This window comes from Prunus dulcis, chromosome 3 (assembly GCF_902201215.1).
Source record: "Prunus dulcis chromosome 3, ALMONDv2, whole genome shotgun sequence".
Classification (NCBI taxonomy): domain Eukaryota; kingdom Viridiplantae; phylum Streptophyta; class Magnoliopsida; order Rosales; family Rosaceae; genus Prunus; species Prunus dulcis.
In genome coordinates this window covers 2,415,519-2,438,509 of record NC_047652.1, presented here as the reverse complement: position 1 = coordinate 2,438,509, position 22,991 = coordinate 2,415,519, and the positions used below count along the sequence as shown (strand labels likewise).

Below are 22,991 nucleotides of genomic sequence, written 5' to 3'. Positions count from 1 at the left end.
GCCAGTTGTCGGTAAGCAGGGTCACGCCACGAAAACGGAACGGGCTCGCGCATAGGTCATAGGTGGAGGTGGTTCGAAACTTGGACGGCGTCAGACTGTCACGGGTTGCACGGTCAAGGCCCTCCTCTGATTGGCCCCGTCTGACGTGGAAGCCAGTGAGCCGGTTATCTAATCTCTCACAGGTCACAGCTTTATAATTCCCGGAAGACTTCGAAATTGGGGCATAATATATGGAGGACGGGGATGAGGGACCATGCATGATTATAGGTTGCGGCCAAAGTTTTATGTCTGTATAATTTTGCTTGGAATGACCATTTGAAGATGCTAGATGCTACCCTTTGAGCCTATTAGAAAGCTCATTTTCCTTGAATAATTTAATTTGATAGAATCTTTAGCCCAATTATACTGAGAGTTATTTTTGAGTTTCACGATACCATGATAAATATAAACGGCTGAAAGTCACTTACGCGTACGTGACAATTGACCCTGAATTAGGGATTCAATCTCCAAGTCCTTTGATACGAAGATGATTATGTCTTTTATATACTATTACAGTGTGACTATGCACCATTCCAAAAATGTCATTAGTGATTCTAATTATGAAAATTAATATGATAATCATATTCAACAAAGTGATGGTGGGGACAAATGAATTAATCAACCAAATTATTGGCGCAACCAATTTCATCAAGTCGCTACCTCATTGTCTTAAGCCAAAAACTGCCAAGGAAGACATGCTACAAGATTGGCAAAGCTCCATTTGGTTCCTCAGTCAAGATGGGGTAATCTCTCCTTTCAGGAGAACTCTATGTGGCCTTGGCATACCTATCAACAGCAAAGTTTCGTGTTGCACTGGGCAGTTCAAGGCATATTCCATCAAGTTCAGGTTTTGCAGTCATTTGACAACCCAGTCGAGACCTGTGGGGAAAAAATAAATAAATAAAATTCATCTTACAGAATTCAGAATTTATATTTCAACTGGTTTGACAGAATCTTCCCTGCAGACTAATTCCAAGATATAAGGGACTTACGTCTCTGTGAGCCCGAAAGCAAGGTCCAGCATGTCATTTTCCTCATCAGTTGGATCTTCGAGTTTATTGTAGTACTCCATATCCTGACCGTGAGTTCTAGGAGTTAGCTTTGATGAAAATTTTAGTTGGAGGAACGGAAGTCTAAAATTTTCAAGGCAACTTTCACCGGCTACTAACTAAACAGAAAACAGTTTAATTTGCATCAGTTTCCTTGTATCCAGTGATTGTTGCCTTGCTATCATGTTTCTTCTTCTGTAGACAAGTTTCAAAGTACATACTCTCACAATCACATGACATGTTGAACAAGCGCAGGATCCTTCACATGCTCCTAGAATCACATTTAAACAAACTAGTTAGGGGGTACACTATAAAGTTCTTGCACATTCAATTCCATTTTTAATAACCATTTTATCATTCTTATAAAACAATCTTGAAGGGGAAGTTCAGGCATCAATACCACCAAGACAAAATTGCAAAGAGTTATTAGTGTCTATAATATATCTAGAGCCCCGAAAAGTATTTGATAAAAGTTAGAGTCATACTTAAGAGGAAATAAAAAAAGGAAAGGAATGAGGTACAGAACATCAACTGGCATGCCAAAGTGCTACCTTCAAGTTCTATGTCATGTTCATGAGCAGCTTCTAGCATGGACATGCCAATGGGAACCTTAATATGCGTCTCCATTTCATCCTTGTCAACAAACGTCACAGAAATTCTGTAGAGTTAAAAAGGAGAATAAAGAAGTCAGCAAAAAAGATATGAGTGGTCCAATAACGTAGATATAGGCGCAGTTCAATAAAATAAGCCATTTAAGGGAATTCTTTCCAAACTATTCACTGGTGACTGAAACAATGTGTAAATCTTTGGTTCTATAACTCCAATACAGTTCCTGTTATACGAAAAAGCAACTTACTCTTCAACTTCTTTATCCCCTTCCTCATGAGCAGTTGTTGTAGAGAAAGTTTGATGCTTCTTAAAACAAAGAGATATAGGGAGAATTTAGAGCCAGAAACGAAAACCAGACAAAGGTCCATTGCCGAAAAATCACCAAGAAGCTTACCAGAGAATGGAAAAAATAATTGTAAACTTTAGGTAAGTTTCCTGTCTTTGGTGCAGACGTCAATGTACCTGGAAAAAGGCATGTCAAACAGTTCTGAATTAGTTTTTATACCAACTTAAATTACTTCTTTAAATCACTAAAAATAATAAAAGTAGATGGGTGCCACTTTTTAATAAGACCCAAAATAAAGGACTTCCAAGATAAAACTCCAAGATAAGTCTCAGACTCACGATGCCTATTTGGATTACACTTCTACTACATTGAAACCTTCAGAGAAGAAAACATCTGCAAAGAACCTACGGCTACAATCTAAGAAAAGGGACTACAACCTATTAAAACAATTTAGGGCAAGGTACAGCCAAGAAGATCTCTAGATTTAGATTGATAAAATCATAAAAATAAGCTAAACTATTATCATGTAAAAAACTTGAAACGTTGAACAACCCAACATTCCTGCCAATGATCCTACTTATATGTTTTCACCCAACATCACTCTCCTTTCACACATATCTAGCTACATACAAAACTTTTCAAGCACTAGTCTTACATGTATACCAAAGGATCCATGCCAAACAAGCTCATTCCTTGAGCAGCAGACCATAGCATTTACCACACAAATATCAGTTCCACCAATTTTGTGCATTATTGTACATTAATCAAAGTTCGGCTATTTGGTAACCGAGAACAGTTCAATAAAACTACCATTGTAGCTGCAATTAGCACGATATTAAGATGAGCAACGAGCATGGAACAGTAAACGTTAAATGTGAGATAAACCAAAAACAATTCTCCACAAAACTGAAACCTTTTGTGAGACGCTTGACCATCTGAGTTCCGAACCGGGATACTCTAGAAACAAACATGGTCCACAGGAACCGCTGAGAAGCACCTAGGAAACATGAACAAATGAAGTATTACAATAAACCAAAAAGAAAGAAAATGTATTTGACACAGATAAGTAGAATGTATTATGTATGCAATCCTTATCCTTAAAGCAAAAAACTATCATTTATGAGATCGAAAACGAAAATGAAGCGTAGTTCGTATGAATTCGGAGGAAATTCGATATCAAGATTGATAATGATCTACTTCAGCGGCATTAACGCAAACACATGGTTGGCGCCCAAAACTCAAAACTCACTTTTTTGTTATAAAGAAAGAGACAGGAGCACGGACGACGGACGGACCTCTATGATCTGTTTCAGGCAGAAGTCGAGCGTCTGTGTGCTAAATTTGAAGTCACCAGTGTAGATGCAAAGGTATCGAACCCAAGCCCCCTCGCGCGATTAGGTGGCCTTTTAAATTTAGGTCTTTGAATATTAAAGTATCAAACTTTTCTTCTTCTAATAATAAGAATTCTATATGAAAGCGATCATTTCTAGATGAGTTAAACTTTCTCTAACTATTTGTGAGACATTTGAAGCGCACAAGTGAACATACGTCAAATGCGATGGTCGTGCTTCTCCAAGAAGGGGTGGGCGCGCGGTCAAGTTTGATTCGATTTAGATCTCAAAACTAGTAGCATAACTCTATCGATCAAGTAAATATTTTATATTTTTCTAATGACTATATATATATATATATATATATATAATGACTTCATAGCGTATATTGAACAATCGTTGAAAAAACTTCTTACTATTGAAGATTGAGAGAGTCATCAAGTAAATTGGTTTGATTCGATTACGCTACTAGTTTCAAACCTAAACCAAATCAATCTGAATTGTCATACCACATTTATTTAGTGTATAATTTAAGATCTTAATCAAACTTAACCCAACCACACACACCCTACCTACATCAAATACTTTTCCTCTCCATTTGGACTAAAGAAAAAGATAACCCAATTTGACATGTATCCAACCATAATCTTGGGCCAAATTCCCAATTGGTCCGAGTCCAAAACTTAAATGAGAGTCTAGATTGAAAGTCTATCTCTCAACCCCAAAACTTAACTAGGATTTATGGATGGACGAAGAAATGCTTGGACATTCCCATTAAGGCAGATTGAATGATCTCAACTACAAGTTTATAACAAAGTACACAGCTTCTAGTGAGGGGGTAAGCCCTGCAAATACTAGACTTTTTTTTTTTTGGTCAAAGCAAATAGTTTGCCTTTGACGAAGGGCTCTCTCTCTCTCCTAAGTCTACTTATCGCCAGCTTTACAAGCACAAGAGACACACTACATGGTATAATCCGCCGAAGACATGGCTCATTACCATTTGATTTTATTGTTCTCATCGACCAACCCTAGGCCTTCTTTTTTATGCATTCTCTGCATTATAAATGAAACAAACCCTTTAAGCCCTGCTGTCCAGGGCATTACAAGAACAAGTTGTTTAAATTTACATATTTCTAATTCTTTCCAATCTTTGGCCATGGCTTCTTTTGCTTCAGTTTCCCCAATCACTGTTGCCACTCTACCTTGCACCAAGGGCAGAAGCATAACCTGCCAGGCTAATGGCCTATCTAGCATTGTAAGAGTGCCCATAGTTATTGCAATTTTTTTCTTCAAATTTTGGTGCATGCATAGGTGGTATTTTTTACTAATTCACATGCTTGATTGTTTCATATTTGCAGGGAGGTCCAATGGTTAAGGGACTAAGACTTGTGCCCAAGATCAAGATCACTAGGGCAGCAGAAAGATCATTTCCAATCCCTAGTTGCCTCAAGACTGCAATCTCATGTTCCATTGTGAGTAGATATCTTATTTCACTTTTGATTATGTTTGGGAGTATTTTGTATAAACCGTTTTTACTTAAGTAACGCTTTTATTATCGGTATAACAAGCTCGATCAAATGTTACCAGAAGCGTTTTTAGTAACTTGATAGCAATTTTTTATATATGCTGATTTCATTACCTTGTGCAGGCTCAACCAGAGACTCTGCTAACTGTCCAAAGCACAATTGCCAAGCAACTCTCCATTGATGAAAGCACTGTGACTCCCGAAACTAAGTTTGTCGATTTGGGGGCTGATTCTCTGGACACAGTATGCTACTCTTCATACTTTTTACTTTAGTATAACAAGAAAAAAATTGATTAGTTGTGACTTATAAAAGGTTATCTATGTATATAAAGCAAAAGGCAAAAAATGGTAAAACATTCAAAATACTAGAAAATGCCGTCGATTAATGCAAACATTAAGAATTGAAAATATTAATTAAATGATGATAAATCACATTTACCTTCATGTATTTGACTAAAATCACCTTTGTTCAATAATTATCTGATGATCAATGGAATAAAAAAAATGAAACAGGTTGAAATCTTGATGGCTTTGGAGGAGAAGTTCGGAGTGTCCGTTGGGGAAGGGGGAGCAGAGAACATCTCAACCGTTCAAGATGCTGCTGATCTGATTGAGAAAGTGAAATCAACTTCAACTTAAGTCGATGTGAAGGAAATTAATTCCTTGCTGTTTTCCAGTCAAGTTTTGTTTTCTAATTTTTCCCTTTAGATTATTATGTCACAACTCGAACGAGATCATGACCTATAATTTTCGTTTGGAATATGGAATGGATTATGACAAATAAATTTATCAAACTTTTACCTATAGACTTTCTTAGAGACTCTCAGACAGCAACACCTTGAACGCTTCAAGATATAATTCTTCATCAATTGCATAATTGTGTGTGGTGCATATAAGTCAAAGTATCCTTTTGTGCATGAGGGTTTTTTTTTTTTTTTTTTTTTGTGGATGACATTTTCTCAAGACCTTTCCCCAAACTACTATACTAGTGAGTTTTTTCACATGAAGGTTAAAATGTACAAGGCAATTAATATGTAAAAGTCAGAATCAAACAGAGACCAAAAACTAGTTTAAATGTAAAAGGCTGATATGTAAACTCATGATCAGGAGTTTCATTGAAGTTCAACACACAAAACCATATATATACAAATATACAAACGGAAACTTGAAGATCACATGGAAACATCAAATAGGCAAAATGGCTATCTCCCTCATAATCTCCAAGGAGCATTGGGTTCTTCTCTTGTTCCCCGACAGAACCACCTTATTTATGTAGTACTTAGATTACATCTCTATTTACCATATGGATATATTAATATGCATCAAGTTCCCACAAAGGTTCTCTATGTACAATGGTGTGGAGTCGCAGGCCGATACTTCAGAAAAATCTTCATCACTTCCTCTCTCAACGATCCAAAGCAGCAATTACCATCCTACAATACAAACAATCCTAATTAATTGAATAAGAATTAATAAAAGAGGTTAAAGTAATTAGTACTTGCTAAACATTTTTCTCCACGATTGGATCGATCATCTAATCTACGAAAGAACCTACGTGTTATAATGTGAATTTTGTCAGAAAGTCTTACATGTTATGTTATTAGACTCAATCTACCCTCTCAACGACAATGATTGATAGTCTGATAATATAACATACCAAATTATAGTAACTAGCTAGACCTTACATTAGTATGCCAAATATCTTAAGCATCCAAGATAGACAGTCTCTCAATCTAGTTTTTATTTGGGGGTTGACTTGTTCAGTTCTTAATCTAGTGAGACATGATCTAAACCAAATGAAGATATATATATATATATATATATATATATATTTTCTCAAGTTTAATCCTATTATCATTTTTAAACACACTAAACAGCAAAACAACCAATCGTAACCAGTCGGACTTCTAGGTTCGGCGCGTTCCAAAGCATCAGCTGACGACTTCCTCCTTGTTAATTTCTTGGTCATTGCACCTGGTGTTCCCGCTGCACATAAAAAACCAGAAGAACACATGAATTTAAAAAAAAGGAAATAAAAAAAATTATAGCATCTAAGATTCATAGACAAGAAATCTTTGCATAAAGCTTCTTCCTTCCCAGTATATAATAATATAACCCAGTGAGAGTGAGGTAGTTATGGGGAGAGATGTGTTGTATACACCCGTTGCATGCAATAATTCTTTCATAATAACCTTTACCTTAAGAGTAAAACTTGCAAGAAACATAAAATCGATTATATGCAACAATGTTTTCTTAATAGCCAAAAAGCAACACTTTCAAGAAAAATACAAAGGTAGGAGGACATTTTCTTGTTCTAAAAAATAAAATTCTTTTATCCATAGCAAACTTAATGGGTTGTCACATTATTTTATTTTTGATTTTTATTCACAGTCTGACAATATAAAAATAAATTTTAACTTACGGCTTTTCGGAGTGCCTGGTGTAGTTGGGGACTCCGAGGGGGAGCCGGAATTCGGTGACAGGTTTCCAAACGTGGAAGAAGTGGTCCTGAGAATTGTAATGCTCCGAGTGACGGGCACCTCATCGCAGACCATAGTCGGCGAAGCCGGGCTAGACAAGGAGTCAAACTTGCGGAGCTTGCCGAGGCCGGTTTCAGGTGCCGGGCCGGCGAGTGTTTCATCCCAAAGCTTGTGAAGAAAACCCATATTGACTTTATATTCTAATTATATTAACTAATTTAAATTCTCTCTGTAACAACCGATGAAGCTGGCTGTGTAATATGGGACAATGTTGCAAGCTATACGACTGTTACAAAGAGATGGGGAAAACGAAGCAAATGAGAGAGAAGATGTGAAAATTAATGCGTAGAAAGAAGGTCCTTTCTATGAACACAAGAGGTTTCAGGGTTCTTATAAGAAAACAAAAGCTTTCTTGGCTTTGAGAGAGAGAGAGAGAGAGAGAGAGAGAGGATTGAGGTGGTGATGGCTAAGCTAAATTCAGTAAAAAGAGCGAGCGGCTAAAATGGCTTGATTGCTTTGGAGCCATCCACTTTGCTGCTTCTCCTTTTTAGTAATTTAAGTAACTATATATCGTTGGGGCGAAAGAGACTATACGTGCAAGAAACTTCCATTAATAATGAACGATGCCATTGTCGCCTCTCATATTTTTCTTCATTCTGTAATTACGTAATCTTAAGAAATTATCTTTAGAAAATTTGGGATAAGTTCAAAACCGGAAATATAAGTTGGGTGAAATTCACACATTTATTGTTATTGATATAAGTCCTTTAATTTTTGTACCATATATGATTACATTCCTTTTTTATATTTTATGATGTTTAAGTATTCTTTTTTTCAGCTTTTAATTAATTTGTTGTACCAATTATGCTCCTAAAACATAAGTAAAGTAAGAAATTAATTTTTGCCATAATAATAAAAACACAAAAGGTATATACACTAGACATATCCTACATAGACCCGGTAATATTGCACACGACCCGTTAACATGACATGAATTCGCATCAAATTATTAGTATTTGGGTTGAGCTTAATAGGTTGGGTTGAAAACGGGTGAACCTATTAGCCACCTGTTAAGGAGGGTCATTCTATAATTTTATAAAGAGTAATGCTATTTAGACACACAACATTGACCACCTTAACTGACCACCTTATGTGGCAACTAATGTATCATGTCATGTCCATTAATGAATGTTGTCATGAGGCCACTCACTAGGAATGCTATGGTTTTTTAATTGACATGGCGGCATTTATTAATTGACATGACATGACACATCAGTTGTCACATAAAATGATCAGTTAAGATGGTCAATGTTGTGTGTCCAAATAACATTACTCTTTTATTAAATATATATTTTTAAATATCTCATATCCCAAACATCATGCCTTCTTTTTAATTCTTTCTTCTTTTCCTCCTCTCTCTCTCTCTCTCTCTCTAATATTGTTTTACCTTCATTCCACCTCCTCTCTTCGTCGACTTTCTCATCTCCCCCTCTCTTTTTTTCTCTTCTCTACATCTCTCAATCTCTCACTTTTTTCCTTTTCTTCTTCCCTTTTGGAAATTGTCCATCTCTCCCCTCCATTTTTTTCCTTCTCTTCTTCTCTCCCCCTTTTTTTTTTTTTCTTTCTTCTCCTTCTTATTCTCTCCATCTCTTTCTTTTCTCTCCATTTTTTTCTTCTCTTCTTCTCTCCCTCTCTATTTTCTTTTTATTTTATTATATATATATAAATAATATAATCAACCAACTATTTTGCTTCTCTTGTTTTATCATTATGCAAGACTAATCCTGAACTTGTAAATTTTTGGATGGTCTTTATGAAAGATGAAAATTGGGAGAAAAAAGGGCAGGGATAGGGGGTTGCTGGCTCGTTTTGGGGGATATATATATTTTTTCTGGTTTATTGTTAACGGGTCGTGTCGGGTCATTCGCGAATTGTAACGGGTCGTGTCGTGTCAACCCATTAAATTAACGGGTTAACACGAACACAACCCGAAACCCGTTAAAACTACTTGTTTGCCAGGTGTAATCCTACAAATCACGCCTCCATCTACAAATCACTCAAAACTATTACCTATGTTCCAGATATATTAAGCCAAAACCGTAAACATGCCAATTGTCCAAGTACATCTACCCAAAATCGTACCTATTTAAACCATGCTTTTAATCCTGATGATTGACCACTACACAACTATTTAAAGTGTAATCCTCAAACATAGACTATTCTGCCTCCCACTATGCTCTTTTTTTAGTACAAGTGATTGGAGAGGGGTTAAATTTACACACAAATTTGCATGAGATTTTGTACCTCTGCCCATATGTGTGGAGGTGGAAGAGCTCAACCAACTAAGCTATACCCCATTGGCTCCCACTGGACTCGTTTTAACAAAGTAAAACTAGAGATGCACCCTTCCATAAGATGAAGGGGCATCATAGATGTACGGGACGAAAAATCTTCATGTATAACTATAAGAAAACACTAATTTTCTATAGTAGAAGATGTATACTATGTGCGAGTTCTTTCTTTTATTATGATAATTTAATAACACTAACATTATTTATTTAAATTAGTGGGTGAATTGGGACAAATAGGTTCACATCCTTGAATAATATTGAAATTGCAAGTCATTTTTAATTTAGAAAAAGTGAACATCTTAATCTCAAAATGAGAAGTTGCTAAACAAAGTATATGAGAATTTTCATATATGTATTCTTCTTCAATATGAAAAGTATTTATATAGAAGTACAAAGATGTGTTAATAACCCTAAAAAAGATCAAATAGGAAATAAATCTCAATTACAATAGAATTAAACAAACAAGTAAGTAACCAAAACCCTAACTTACCAACACTCCCCCTCAAGTTGGCAAAAAGATGTTTCGCATGCACAACTTGTCAAGCGAGTCATAGAACATCATACTCGAGATTGCCTTGATCAAAATATCTACAAGCTGGTTTCATAATTAACAAAAGAAACACCAATAATCTCATTTTCCAAATTTTCTTTAGTTAAGTGTCGTTAGAACCTTCAGTGGTGACGGGAGAAGAGACATCATTAGCACTAGTGATGTAGGGATGGCCAGGGAAAATTCAAACCAACAATAAACAAGGTATTTTCATCAACCACAAGTTAAAAAACGAATATAGGAAAGTAAAGATAGCAACAAAAATACAAGAGCAAACCCTAAAAAATAGGGTCAAGGCAAAGCAATTGCAAGACAAAGTAAAGGTAAAGGAGAATTCTTCCATATCAACTTAAGTTATTCTGGAAATGGATTTATATCTTGTGAAGTACAGGTTTTGAGTACATATGTGGAAATGGATTTATGTGTACAACTAAAGCCACAAATGCAAAATCAGTCTATACATTTGGAAATCGCCTAACATTTCATACATAAACAACTTTCATACAAATTGACATGGGAGATTACAGAGACTACTTTCATACACATTAACCACTTTGATGCTCCAAAAGGTTCCACCAATGCCCACACAAAATTCACCTAAGTCTTATAAATTTCAACTAAAATTCAAGTGCTAAGTTCACATTCTTGGATGATACAACCTCTCTCCATTCCAGTACTAATTCCCAACAACATAATCAAAAAAATCCACAAACTTAGTAGACTTGCTCATAGAAATCTCTGTGCTTTTAAGGCAACTCTAACCTCCATTTTCAATTTTCAATTTTCCTCTTCCTCCTTGCATAATCATTTCAACAACCTAGGTATCACAATCTTCGACCTTTTGCATACTCGTGGATCATACCATTCAAAGAATGCACAACCTCTTCTTACCCCATAATCGAGGCAGCCCCAAAATCTTCTCACATGGTTGTCGTCAGTCCACGACGTTGTCATAGGACATTGATTGCAACAACGAAAAATGGGCGGGCCCACTTCGAATCTTCAATTTGTAGACATCCTAGACATCATCGTCTTCACTCTATGTAATTTGGAACCTACAACATGACTTATGTCAATTTGGGGCTTAAGGTATGAGGATTTCAAATTTGGGAATTAGGATTTACGGTTGATTTTAGAATAATCTAAGGCCACGTGTAATGGTCTGGGCATGAAGCACCTCAAAACAAGAGACTGCAGTATATGAGAATTTTCATATATATATATGTATTCTTTTTCAATATGAAGGTATTTATAAATAAGTACAAAGATATGTTAATACTAAAAGAAATAAAACTAGTAAATTTCAATTGCAAAAAGACTAAACAAACGAATAAATAACTAAAATTCTAACTACGTAACACTCACCAACAGAAATATAGTATATGAAAAAATCCCAAATGAATGGGAGAGAAGACACTCATGGTGTGAGCCAAATCTAGGGAAGCCAAGCCAGATATAGAAGGGAAGCCAAGCCAGATATAGAAGGCTTGGAGATCATAATAATATAAGAAAGGAAGCAGGAGGGAGAGTGACTGGGTCAAGTGGGTCGACAAGTGTCCCACCACTTTTAAAGATAGTTTTATACGTCACTGGATAAGCTTGAAGACAATCTAGATCCACCAAACACTCAACGTTGAGGTTGGATTTGTGGGCCCCCATCCAATGCCACGTGACAAGGATGGTGCATCGCCTTCCCTCGATCCATTTTCAGTGTTTCACAGTTCAGAAGAGCTCTTGTTTGTATTGCTCTTCACTTTAAATTATATTATATATAATATAGCATTATTGGCCCTGTCTGTCGATGGGTTCAATAATTATGCTTTTTGTTTCTTCTTGTTAGATCATAGAACTTGGGATAATTGTAATTATATTTTGAACCACAAAAACTTTAAAGATATATATTTTCTTTTCGGACGGGGAATGCGATTGTTTTAAGATTTATTTTACTTAAGCGTTAATCGGTTAGTAATTTATTTTAAAGTTTATAAAAATTTTGACGTGTGTATGAGTGATTGTTGTGGAAGAGAGAAATTCAATCTTTTTACAATCGTAGTAGGAGTTGTTTTAAAGTTTTAGAAGTATTACATGTTTTTTCTCATTATGAATTAATAGACTGAATTGATAAAAGAATGTTCTTTTATGGGAGAGCATAGAACAAAACCCTAAAAGGCCTAAATATCAAAAAGGTCACAACACACTAATAATGCATGCGCCTCCTAATCCTCGACCAACAAACTCCTAGGACAGTGTCAGTGCTCCAACTTAAAATTAGTTGGAATAACATTCCTTTGTGGCCTCATGTAATAACAGGAAAATTTACCCATAATTCTTCGTTTGAATAAGGAAAAATAACTCAAAATTTAGTTAAAAGTCAGGAATTTTAGAGGACAATTCCCTTATTTGGCAACTTAAGAGAGGAATTTATTAAATGACGCGCGAAAAATTAACCTCTAAATTGATCTATTTCTTTCGTCATGATCAATTGATCGATTAATATTGCTTGAAAATATCAATCTCATGATAGTCCGTTTATAGGTCTAAAGTCAATTGTTTAATCACCCAAAATCAGGTTACCATAAGCTAATCAAAACGTATTGTTCCTTTCTTCTGGGAGAGAAAAATGGATTGGTTGAGATTCCACCATTAAGTATCATGTTAGTGTCTGTGGGGGTCTTTTTTCTCCCGGCAGCTGTAAATGGGCTGGGCTGCCAGAAGAGGGAAATCACTGAAATTGCCCCCTGTGCTGGAGTTCGAAAATTAAGCCCCAAAAGCACTTCGAAAGGGCAGCAAAACCTTAGGAAGTGTTCTGGTTACCTTCACCAATGAAAATGAGAGCTGCTTACAGGTGTTTTGTGCTTGCTTTCAGATGAGATTTTGGCTTAGCATGAAGAGCTTGTGGCATGGGAGCAGGGTCAGCATGAGTTGAGCACCAAAGAGGAAAATAAGGCTTCTTAAGGAGAAATGTGAGTGTTTAAAATGAGGGAAACCAGATTTGCAGGGTGATCTTGGCTGAAAGGAGGTAAAAGATGAACATTGCTTCTTCCGGCAGCTTGACAGATCCTGAAAACAATCTGTCAAGCAGAGCAGAATGAAGAAGAAGGGTGAATAAGGTTACTGGACTTTGCTAGTAAGAGAGGAAGCTTGCTCTCTCAGCCTGGGTTGGTTTTGCTAGGTGGAGGGGACCTCCTTTTATAGCTGCGGGAAACTATCCTTTCCCAAGAAACCCTAATGGTTTCTCCCAATCTTGGCAAGTCTTTCCATCCCTTTTTCCTATCATTTCTTGACTTTCCTATCTGGGTGAGATTTCCCCTTATCCATTTGCACAAAATCAGGAGTTTTGGGGCTCAAGACCCCCTTTCCCGCGGCTGCTTCAGTAGGAAGCTCCACTCTTGGCTACCTTTTTCCTTCTCTTTCCTGGGGCAGCACTAATAAAGGAAAACAACTGGGTATATATGCTGGTTTGAAAGGGTACTCCCCTTCCTGACAACTTATATGCTAATATCCCCTGGTTTCTTTGGTGTTTTGTTTTGGAACTTGATCCATTCCCATGTGCTGGCATTTTCCAGCAGCACTGTTTGGTGATCCTGTAAACCTCTTCTACGTGGCTTCTATTTTTCTAGCAAAGGGCTAAGGCTTTTATGGCTTATTGTGAAATTTTGTATGAGCTAAGGTACTTCATTGAATAAGTGGGCTATTTAAACATTGAGCTTTTGTTTGGGCCAAAATTTGACTAGGCTAATTTTGGTTGAGTTATTTTCCCCTTTTTGCTCACCCATATATTTGGGCCTAAGAAATGGGCTTGGGTCCCGAGGCTCCCAAGTAACCCGGAACCTCCATTTCTCGTCCCATCAATGGGCCTCATGACGACCTGTTACCATCCATACCACAACCCACTCAAGTAAGCCCCGGGCATTTTGAGTGGCTTGGGCCCACTTAGGCTTGTAGCGTGTTTGGGTGTGGAACAACGATTTCATGCTTGGCATGGCATGTCGCTTGGCGTGCTTTAAATGGGCTCGTAGAGCTAGCATGGTGAATTAGCATGTCGCATGAATTTCAATTCGCATGTGGCAAGCTTTCGAGTACCTCTTTTTTATGCCTTCTCTTAATGAAACGGCGTTTCGGGCTGGTAATTTATTTGGGCCCAATCATGAATTTTTTGGGTCTCAACAGTGTCAAAATGGCCCCAGTGACTTCGATCCCTCTGATTTTTGTTAGCCCCCACACAAAGACTAACTAAAGTAACCACAAAGACTTAAAAGACAACATAGAGCCTATGGCTTTGTAGTTCAAATTAGACGATTGTTTCCAATAATTCAGTTTGGTTGGTTTAGGTAGTGCTATGACAATGAAAGAAATATCATCATGTTTCTAAAACTGGATGACCAAAACAAATATCACATATAAACTTTTAATATTGGGGATACTTTATTAATAAAATAGCATAAGATGTAAAATGGAGAGTCAGAATAGAAAATTTATAATCCAAATGTGACTATTAGGAATAAAAGCCAATAACAATGTGACATGTGTGTATATGTTTTTCTTTTTGTGTTTTTGATGAATTATTTTTGCATATGTGTCAAACTGTGATTCGAATGAAAAAGGAGCATCTTCTTACAGGCAATGAGGCAAGCAACATCATAATTCTAATCACAAAGCACAAAAGATCAAAATTTTGTAAAATAATGTATTTAGCAGCAAGTGACCTGCTCCTCAAAAATAACATCCAAATTCCAATCAAAACTTAGAGACTTGGGCAAAACTAGTAACAAGGTCCGTGACACAATGAACCAAATTAAGGTCGACAAAGAAAGAAAAACTACTCCCTAAGCCGAAAGATGACATGACAACGGAATAGTTGATGCCAACAGCTCGAACTGATATGTTGAATTTTCCAAAACCAACTAACCAGCCAATAGTCTCCCAACCTCAGTACTATAGTTTCAAGGTTATATAAAGTTATATTTTAACTAAAATTGCAACAGCTGCTTAAGAAATTATAGGTATTTCATGGAGTTTTGGGGTCATGACAATAGCAGGCCTGTATGTGGCTCCGCCTGATGGGAGAGATCAAAAAAATATGGTTGGTTAGTCTCCTGGGAAAAGTTCAATAAAATCACTAAATAAGAAACGAAATTCCGATCAACATTAGGTTACAAAGTTTGTTAAATAGGATGAAAAGATGTGGTTACAAAGTTTGTTAAATAGGCAAAAAAATATGTGGTTACAAAGGTTTTTTTTACCATAAGTTAGGGCAGCCTTTATAATTTGGATAGCTTTTAATTTTTTTAATTTTTTATTTAGGCAAACTTTTTAATTTTTTAAATCTGAGTGTTAGAAATTCTTCCCAATATGGAATCAGTCAACGGTACAAAAAAATTGCCGGCCTTGATGAATGTTTTAGAGTTGGAATGGGACTCAACCCACTTTACTCACGTTGGATTTCAAAGGGATGGGCTTGGGATCAGAAGATCCAAGTCCAACCCAAAGTTTTTTCTTTGGAATGAATATTTTCTACCTTTTTTTTTTTCCCGAAAACTTCACATTTCAAATTTGAAAAACTCGAAACTTTTAGAGATATATATATATATATATAGTTTCCATTGAGGGATCCCTCAAATTAGTTTATTTGAGGGATATCATTGTAGGGCCCACTCTGTATTGTATTTCACTAATTCAAATTATCTCTTTTGTAAATACTCATTCAAAGATCATCTCTACAAAAAATCACTTGAATCCGATATCATTTGACCATTCAATTGAATTATTGAAATTTTAGTACTTTCTTGAAGCACCATGTTCATTGATTTTGTAGGACACAATTGGATATCGAAACAGTTTCCGATTTGTCTAATTTTTTTCAAGGATGATCTATGAATATAGACTTAAAAAATAGATGGTTTCGATCGTTGGAAAAAAATTCATAGGGGACCCTAAAAAGTGTCCCTCAAATAATTTTATTTGAGGGATCCCTCAATAAAAGGGGAATATATATATATATATATATATATATATATATCCACAACGACCATGATTGGAAATTAATTCAATCATGGTTCTCAATTTTGAATATGCCCAACGATTTTAAATGTGAAAATGGGCTGAATATTGAAAAGCTTAAACAAACTATCATATACTAGTGCTCACCTATACTATTCATGCAACAACTCGCCTCTATTTCTTATTGAGAGAAATGCGATAATTGTATTCATAAATTAGACATAAGAACAAATACAAATGCCCATAAAAGGGTAATACAAATATGGAAGCATAGTAATCATATAGGGTTAATCCAAATACAAGCCACAAAAAGCTAGAGAAATTTCGGCATAAAAGCCGCATGTCTGAACAAACCGGACATGAATCACAACACCCAAATCTACCAACACAACTACAACTTTTAACTTTCACAAGTACAAAATAAAAGTAGAGACTAGAAAACAATCAAACACTCAACTCACAAGAAGTTGATGCAATTATTACACAATAAGAAAACTCCAAACAAACAACCAAAAACTAACAGAGCCACTACTGCCGTTGTTGCCACTGCCACCATAGACGTCGTCGCCTCCTTAAAGACAAAGAACACCATCGACATTGCAGCCAATCACCTTACAACTAAAACACCAACTATAACCACCCCACAATTAAAGAGAGGAAGAGAGGGTTTAAAGATAACTACCCGATTTTATATGTGATACTTTTCTACTTGTCTATATTTCTTTGATCATCATTACTTCTCATTCATTCCACCATAAAGTTAGTTATTTTGGTTAGTTCAAAATTAAAACCCAATATATTTCAAAATTCATAATTTTAAGATGGTTCCCGTCTTGGTCCAAATTTTATCAGAAAGTTTTTTTTTTGGAATTTTTCAAATGTTGGATTTAATTTGAGTGCGCCAAAATTGGATATTTCGTACTGGATTCGGAATTCATATCCAACAACATGCACCCTAGATTATACAAGGTCAACAATTATAGTCTTGATATCTTCCTACATTGGCCATCAAGGATCCAACTTTGACCATAATGCTTTCCAAACACAACTATGCAATAATATCATAATTTAATTACAAAATATAGCAACTATCTATGACTGTATGAGCACATCCACTAGACAGACAGTCAGAAAGAAAAGTGCAAGTTGATTCATAACAAAAAAAAAAAACTCTCCAAAAGTGCAAGTTGATTCAGAAAATAAATAAAAATGCAAGTTGTGTGCAGCTTCTAGAGTGAGCACAAGCTGGCTTTGCTAATGGGGATTATGGCAGGCAAAACAAGTAATAATATAATTAGATTTTCTAAGTCAGGATGATCAAGATGATCTAATAGGCCTAATCAAGATCTTGATCTTATGCTATGTCAACTTAATGTCACCACTAATCACCCACAATATAGTAAAGAGCATGACTTGGTGTTCCCAGACATCATTTTTCACATCCCTTTTGATTTTTCTTTTGCCTTCTCCACTTTCGACACGCTTTGCCCAACCCGTGTTTTAAACACTTGCTTAGTGATGAAAATGTTGACAAAGACGGGCGACCATCTGTTTTGGATGGACGGATTGAAATATTGGCAACTTGCATGGGGCTTTTGGGTCCTACAACAAAAAAGGTTTCAAGTCTAGAATTGGATGGGCAATAATTTGCCGGAATTAGTGGGTCCAAATTGCCTTTCCTTCACCATCGCAAAGCATAAAGCAGACGAAAGAGGCTTTTCCTAGAAGTAGGGTTTTAGGATCACACACATGTGGGGCCTTCACCCACGTACTGTGGGTCTACTTGGCCCATCAAAAATAACAAAACTACAATTCTGCCATTATAGGATTAGCCTCCTTTGTTTGGTAGGCATATATATGCAGCCTCATGGTCGGTTGGTGGAGGATATTTGAAAACCCAAATCTTTAGAGAGGCCAACCATTCAACAATTTCAATGCAATCACTTCAATTGCTTGCTACTCAAACAAGATTTGAATGCTTGCTGTGAACAAATACTTTTATTACTAAAGCAACACATCCCGTACACATTTCAAGGTCTTTTCTTTATTATTGTTCCTTGGCAAGCAAGTCATTGTAAATAATGAAATCCCATCAACTAACATGAAGTAATGACATGAGATTCGGAGAATGAGTGAATTACAATTCAAGACTTTAAGACAATGCCATTGCCATTGAATATTATGGCATGGAAGGAATGCCACAATGAGGCTCAACCCCCTGCTAAACCTAAGGTGATCTAAAATTTTGCCAACTAAGTCCCCAACAGTTCATGACTAACTGAATCAATAACATTATCTAGCTGATATACCAGAATAATCATTTGAGGAAACATCATGCCCAGATGTAACCTTTTGTTTCCTGCCATGCCTTCGTTTACCGATGGCTTCTCCTTGAATCCCTTCTCTTACTGCCTTCCCCTTCCCGATGTCTTGCCGGCTTTCCACCTGTCTTCATAGCATCAATCCCAAACAAACCAACAATATGAGGCTTGTACATAATAAGAACTAGTGCTAAAAGAGAGGAGGAAAGAAGCAAAGAAGCGGCAACAGCAGCATACTTATAATGCAAAGAGACAAACACACACTTACCATATGTTTTTTCATACCTTAATGCTTTTGTTCATAGTCCAATTGTTTGCCTCAATTGTAATTTAGTTAAAAAGACACTACCTTCAAAAGTTGACAATGGGCACACAAAACATTGACACTCATCAATAAGGTAGCTTCTATAAGGATCAAACTTGGCACAAACTCTGTTGAGTTATTGGGTTCCTTTGGTAACTAACTTTAATGGTAAATAGATTCATAAACTGTCTAAGACTTCAAAGCAAGCCCATACCCAAGACTAAATTCCGGAGCCTTGTACATTATAAGCGGCACGGAATATTGAATGTGAGCTTTCCCATTGCAATGCCTTTACTAAAAAAGCCACATAATAGTTCCACATTGCAATGGGGTCATGACTTATTTAAATAATAGGTTCATGGTATAGGCGGTTTGTAGGCTTATTGGTATAAGAGTCTCACATTGCCCTGTCTTCGGTCTCATGGAAAAATCAAAGAGTCATCCCATATGCCTCATATTAAAAACACAAAAACCTAAAAGCATTGAGAAGCATAAAGAGGAGGGAACTGACCCCGAAACAAAAACTCTGAAAATGAGTGTTGAAGCCAGAAGAATCTTCCAAGGTTGCCTTCTCATAATTCATTTCAGAGGAATTACGCTTGTTATTGGAACCAGAACTTTCACAATACGACACATATGAAGAAGTAGAACAGGAAGTAGCAGGCTGAGGGCCAGAGCCAAAACTCCCAATATCCCCTTGAAACATTTCATCAAAGAGATTTTGTAGTTCTTCAAAGCTCTCCTTCCCATTTTCCTGTCAATTACGCAATCTCCAGATGTCAGTAGTACTCAGAAACACTATCATCATGATTATTCCAAATGCAACCAGGGAGACTTATGATTACAATTACAACGCTCAGCTCAGAAATTTCATTAAAACCCAGTAAAAAAGATGAAAGAACATGCAATATCATCAAAGTAATCTCTTAATCATACTGCATGGCTGATTATGACTAGTGCACACAAATTCAAAATAGTTAAGACCCCATAACCAATCCACAACAGTCAGCATTCTTCTCCATGTCCTACTATTTTTGTCAGAGTTACTGGCCCACTAAGCCTCGCCAGAAATGTACGTGGACCTCATAGGGAGACTCACACCAATCAACAGCTCACAGTTGTTCACGTGCACATGGCGACTGACACTTACAAATATGCACTAATCACTCAATGCAAGTTTGTGCATTTGCACACAGAACAAATCGTCTCATAACCATCGATTTACCAATCAATAGTCTCATCTCATCCTTTCCCTTAATCTTGGCCTCCTCTTCTTTGTAGTTAAACAAATGAAATTACATAATGGTCTAGTGGGGCACACAGAGATTTAGGTTTGTTAGCTAAACCATCCTATGGTCAACCCGTACTTCCTAATATTTGAATACAAGTGATCAAATCACCATAAAAACATCAAGTCATTGGGCCTATCTATTTAGATAGAACTATTGACCCTTAAGAGGCCCATCAACTGTCGGTTCTAATTCTAAAATAACTCCATTATGACTCTTCTCAAGTGGCGTAGCAAGAATAAAGGCCTTAATAAAAAAAGCAAAAAGTAAACCAACAACGTAGGTTTTCCCAAAAAGCGGAAAGCAATTCCATCCCATTTTTTCTTGGTCTGCTTGCTTCAACATGTTTAAAACACATGTACGAAAAAGAGGTGCAAATACTTAAATTAAAAACGAAGAAAGGTGAGTGAATTTGAAGCATACATTAGGCTTCGTTTGGCTCATCATCATTGCCATCTCGTCCAAAAACTCACCCATTCCCTGCACCGACAACATGTTTCCAATAACTGAAAAGCTAGAGGTAAAAGAGAAGCAGTAAATTCTACACACAGAGGACCTCTAACAGAAAGATAGCTTACATTATTTTCGTCATCATCCTCACTGTCATAGGCTCCTACATCGTACAGAAACCTCTTATTCGCGTCAGATAGAACTGTTTACCAAAACAGAGCACATGCGCCTCATGACCAATTTACTCAAAATACTAATAAAATAATAAACATGTGATTGAGAGGGTGGAATTACCAGAATAGGCTTGTTGAATGTCTTGGAATTTCTTCTTGGCTTCTTCCACAAACTTAGAATTCCCGGGGGCTGAACAACGATCTGGATGCCATCTCTATAGCAACAAAGAAAGACATAAAATTAACTGCAACGTACAATAAAGTAAAGGAAAAAGAAAAAAAATTACACAATTCCCTGGATTTCCCTTAAATCCCAGAAATCTCAATGCTTTTTCAATCTCTCTAACCTGTTTGATCATTCACTGAAAACCCATTCCCGGGATTTAAATGCTTCAACTTCAATTTCTTTTGGGAAACCCATTTCCCATAAGTTTCATTGAAGGACCCAGTGATGCTTAGAACCAGTAGTGAACAACAAACAATAGAAGAAAGGTCAATTTTTTCAATGATTTGTCAAAGACCCAGAAGCTAAATGGAGGAAAAGACTAGTTCTTTAGCTCTGGATTTCAATTTTAATAGGACCCATTTGAATGAATTGTAAAAAAAACAAAAGGTTCAATTGAGCAGAAATGGTTAAAAACTCTAACCAGTGCAAGTTTCTTATAGGCTTTTCTGAGCTCCGAGCCTGTGCATTCCTTTTTCAACCCCAAAACTGCGTAGAAGTCGTCACCGCCTTTCTCTTCCCTCTTAGCCATTCTTCTTCAACTCCTCGAAATCAAATCCAAACCCTACAACGCTCTTAATTTCTGTTTTTTGCTCTTGTCGACAAATTATAGGACCCAAAAAGCTAAAACAGAACACGAACACACAGACAGACACAAAGGAGAAGAAGAAGAAGAAGTCGTATGTTACAACACTTGGCCTACATCTTTATGGATTGGAACACGGAACCTTAGCATGATTTCAGGCTTAGGAAAGGAAAAAAGAAACATTCGCAGCCTCCCGTAACCATACACAATAGGTGCAAGAACACTCCAGAAACCAGCCCCATTTAAATAGGTTATTTGTGACTTTTATTCTAATCAATTAAAAGACGATCTTTTATTTAGAAGTCCTGATGGACGGCTGAGATTGCATCGCCGGGTAGATATTTATGCTGGTTGTGAATCCAGAAGGTTCTGTTTTTCACTGTTTTTCAAAGTCTTTTTTGACGTCAACGAAACCTATTGTGAGATGAAACTGAGACTGGGTCCCACACCACCACCACGGTTGCTGTCACAACTTGGTACTCAAATGGCATGGAAAACGGTAGCCACTGGTTGGAATTGGGTTATGTTTCTGACAAATTTACTCATGTGCCATTTTCGTTTGGGGAGAGAGAATCCACTTGTCCCAATTATATGAAAAAAAATTTGCAAGAAAAATGAAAAATTATTGCATGGCTATCAATACGTAACATGTAGTGTTTATGAACTTCCAAAAAAAGAATAAACAAAGAAAAGTCAGCTTTTTCATTAGTTAGATTCTACGCTCCCTTTGGTGAAGTAATTGAAAATTATATAGAATTTTAAAATGACGGAATTTAAATTTTCATCATTTCAATTTCTAACAATTGAAGATTTCAGTGTTTGAATTTATATATGTCGAATTTTGTAAATGGTACCATGAAAATTGTGAAATGACGCCTATTTTGACAGAAATTAAACTCGGGAATTTTATGCCCTAATTTTCACGATTTTTTCCTCGCATCATTTAATAAAATCCACATTTAAGTTGCCAAATAAGGGAATTGTCAATTTCTCATATTAAATTCTCGATTTTTAGCTAAATTCTGAGTTATTTTTCCTCATCTAAACATAATGTTTGAATCCCTCATCCTACGTTTATTAAAATAAATTTTAAGTCTATTTGTCTATTAGACCATCTCCAACCCAAAGTGGCCCGAAATTACAGAAAGAAATTTGAAGAAATACGATTATACAATTCAGATAGTCAGATAGTCACTCACTTTTGACAGTTATACGATTTGAGAAAATGATCTAAAATTGGGAACGAGAGGTTACTTCCATCTCTGTTACTTACCGCAGCATGATTAGTTTTATGGGTAAGCTTAAATTAACAAATATTAAAACATTTGCACATATACAAGAAGACCACCCCAAATTAACAACAATCATGCTCTCTTTTTTAGGTCAATGAATTATAAGGATGAATATTCTTAAGCATCAACTTTC

At 36.3% G+C, this 22,991-nt stretch overlaps 4 protein-coding genes across 14 annotated transcripts; 1 reads left to right on the top strand and 3 right to left on the bottom strand.

The window, feature by feature from the left end:
* Window positions 1-491: 491 nt before the first annotated feature.
* LOC117621499 (2Fe-2S ferredoxin-like) lies at window positions 492-3,463 on the bottom strand. Of its 3 annotated transcripts, none has more exons than XM_034352019.1 (8): window positions 3,233-3,463; window positions 2,897-2,980; window positions 2,092-2,159; window positions 1,945-2,003; window positions 1,640-1,746; window positions 1,310-1,359; window positions 1,032-1,114; window positions 492-918 (listed from the first exon to the last, which is right to left on the bottom strand). In XM_034352019.1, exons 2-8 carry the CDS (start codon window positions 2,952-2,954, stop codon window positions 807-809), a joined length of 537 nt encoding a protein of 178 aa, XP_034207910.1. In that variant the 5' UTR covers window positions 2,955-2,980; window positions 3,233-3,463; the 3' UTR covers window positions 492-806. The 3 variants fall into 3 exon arrangements, with proteins under 3 accessions (XP_034207910.1, XP_034207912.1, XP_034207911.1); XM_034352021.1 differs by having other exon boundaries at window positions 1,945-2,000; XM_034352020.1 differs by having other exon boundaries at window positions 3,279-3,463.
* A 1,007-nt stretch (window positions 3,464-4,470) lies between these two features.
* On the top strand, window positions 4,471-5,588 carry LOC117621500 (acyl carrier protein 1, chloroplastic-like). The gene is made up of 4 exons (XM_034352022.1): window positions 4,471-4,569; window positions 4,673-4,786; window positions 4,963-5,082; window positions 5,353-5,588. Exons 1-4 carry the CDS (start codon window positions 4,471-4,473, stop codon window positions 5,476-5,478), a joined length of 459 nt encoding a protein of 152 aa, XP_034207913.1. The 3' UTR covers window positions 5,479-5,588.
* A 372-nt stretch (window positions 5,589-5,960) lies between these two features.
* LOC117621501 (dormancy-associated protein homolog 4) lies at window positions 5,961-7,798 on the bottom strand. Of its 3 annotated transcripts, none has more exons than XM_034352023.1 (3): window positions 7,262-7,798; window positions 6,726-6,825; window positions 5,961-6,272 (listed from the first exon to the last, which is right to left on the bottom strand). In XM_034352023.1, the coding sequence occupies exons 1-3, from the start codon at window positions 7,503-7,505 to the stop codon at window positions 6,245-6,247; spliced, it is 372 nt and encodes a 123-aa protein (XP_034207914.1). In that variant the 5' UTR covers window positions 7,506-7,798; the 3' UTR covers window positions 5,961-6,244. The 3 variants fall into 3 exon arrangements, with proteins under 3 accessions (XP_034207914.1, XP_034207915.1, XP_034207917.1); XM_034352024.1 differs by having other exon boundaries at window positions 6,736-6,825; window positions 7,262-7,795; XM_034352026.1 differs by having other exon boundaries at window positions 6,745-6,825; window positions 7,262-7,791.
* Window positions 7,799-18,244: 10,446 nt separating this feature from the next.
* On the bottom strand, window positions 18,245-21,910 carry LOC117620684 (dnaJ homolog subfamily B member 6). Of its 7 annotated transcripts, none has more exons than XR_004584833.1 (7): window positions 21,405-21,828; window positions 20,879-20,972; window positions 20,713-20,786; window positions 20,558-20,614; window positions 19,357-19,599; window positions 18,810-18,890; window positions 18,558-18,669 (listed from the first exon to the last, which is right to left on the bottom strand). XR_004584833.1 is itself a non-coding variant. In XM_034350836.1 (7 exons), the coding sequence occupies exons 1-6, from the start codon at window positions 21,510-21,512 to the stop codon at window positions 18,876-18,878; spliced, it is 591 nt and encodes a 196-aa protein (XP_034206727.1). In that variant the 5' UTR covers window positions 21,513-21,828; the 3' UTR covers window positions 18,559-18,669; window positions 18,827-18,875. The 7 variants fall into 7 exon arrangements, 6 of the variants coding, with proteins under 6 accessions (XP_034206724.1, XP_034206722.1, XP_034206721.1 ...); XM_034350836.1 differs by having other exon boundaries at window positions 18,559-18,669; window positions 18,827-18,890; XM_034350833.1 differs by lacking the exon at window positions 18,810-18,890 and having other exon boundaries at window positions 18,245-18,669; window positions 21,405-21,910.
* Between the last annotated feature and the right edge of the window lie 1,081 nt (window positions 21,911-22,991).

What these genes read in the sequence shown, in the direction of transcription:
- LOC117621499 (XM_034352019.1), bottom strand. Translation starts at nt 2,954, where the DNA reads ATGTTTGTTTCTAGAGTATCCCGGTTCGGAACTCAGATGGTCAAGCGT. An exon ending in GGTCAAGCGTCTCACAAAAG is followed by an intron (nt 2,160 to 2,896) that starts GTTTCAGTTTTG and finishes GCCTTTTTCCAG; the next exon opens with GTACATTGACGTCTGCACCA. An exon ending in GCTTTCGGGCTCACAGAGAC is followed by an intron (nt 919 to 1,031) that starts GTAAGTCCCTTA and finishes TTTTCCCCACAG; the next exon opens with GTCTCGACTGGGTTGTCAAA.
- LOC117621500 (XM_034352022.1), top strand. Translation starts at nt 4,471, where the DNA reads ATGGCTTCTTTTGCTTCAGTTTCCCCAATCACTGTTGCCACTCTACCT. An exon ending in CTAATGGCCTATCTAGCATT is followed by an intron (nt 4,570 to 4,672) that starts GTAAGAGTGCCC and finishes TCATATTTGCAG; the next exon opens with GGAGGTCCAATGGTTAAGGG. An exon ending in CTGCAATCTCATGTTCCATT is followed by an intron (nt 4,787 to 4,962) that starts GTGAGTAGATAT and finishes TACCTTGTGCAG; the next exon opens with GCTCAACCAGAGACTCTGCT.
- LOC117620684 (XM_034350830.1), bottom strand. Translation starts at nt 21,512, where the DNA reads ATGGCTAAGAGGGAAGAGAAAGGCGGTGACGACTTCTACGCAGTTTTG. An exon ending in CCTATAAGAAACTTGCACTG is followed by an intron (nt 20,973 to 21,404) that starts GTTAGAGTTTTT and finishes TTGTTGCTATAG; the next exon opens with AGATGGCATCCAGATCGTTG. An exon ending in AGGATGATGACGAAAATAAT is followed by an intron (nt 20,615 to 20,712) that starts GTAAGCTATCTT and finishes TTGTCGGTGCAG; the next exon opens with GGAATGGGTGAGTTTTTGGA.
- LOC117621501 (XM_034352023.1), bottom strand. Translation starts at nt 7,505, where the DNA reads ATGGGTTTTCTTCACAAGCTTTGGGATGAAACACTCGCCGGCCCGGCA. An exon ending in ACCAGGCACTCCGAAAAGCC is followed by an intron (nt 6,826 to 7,261) that starts GTAAGTTAAAAT and finishes TTTTATGTGCAG; the next exon opens with CGGGAACACCAGGTGCAATG. An exon ending in AGTCCGACTGGTTACGATTG is followed by an intron (nt 6,273 to 6,725) that starts GTTGTTTTGCTG and finishes TTTGTATTGTAG; the next exon opens with GATGGTAATTGCTGCTTTGG.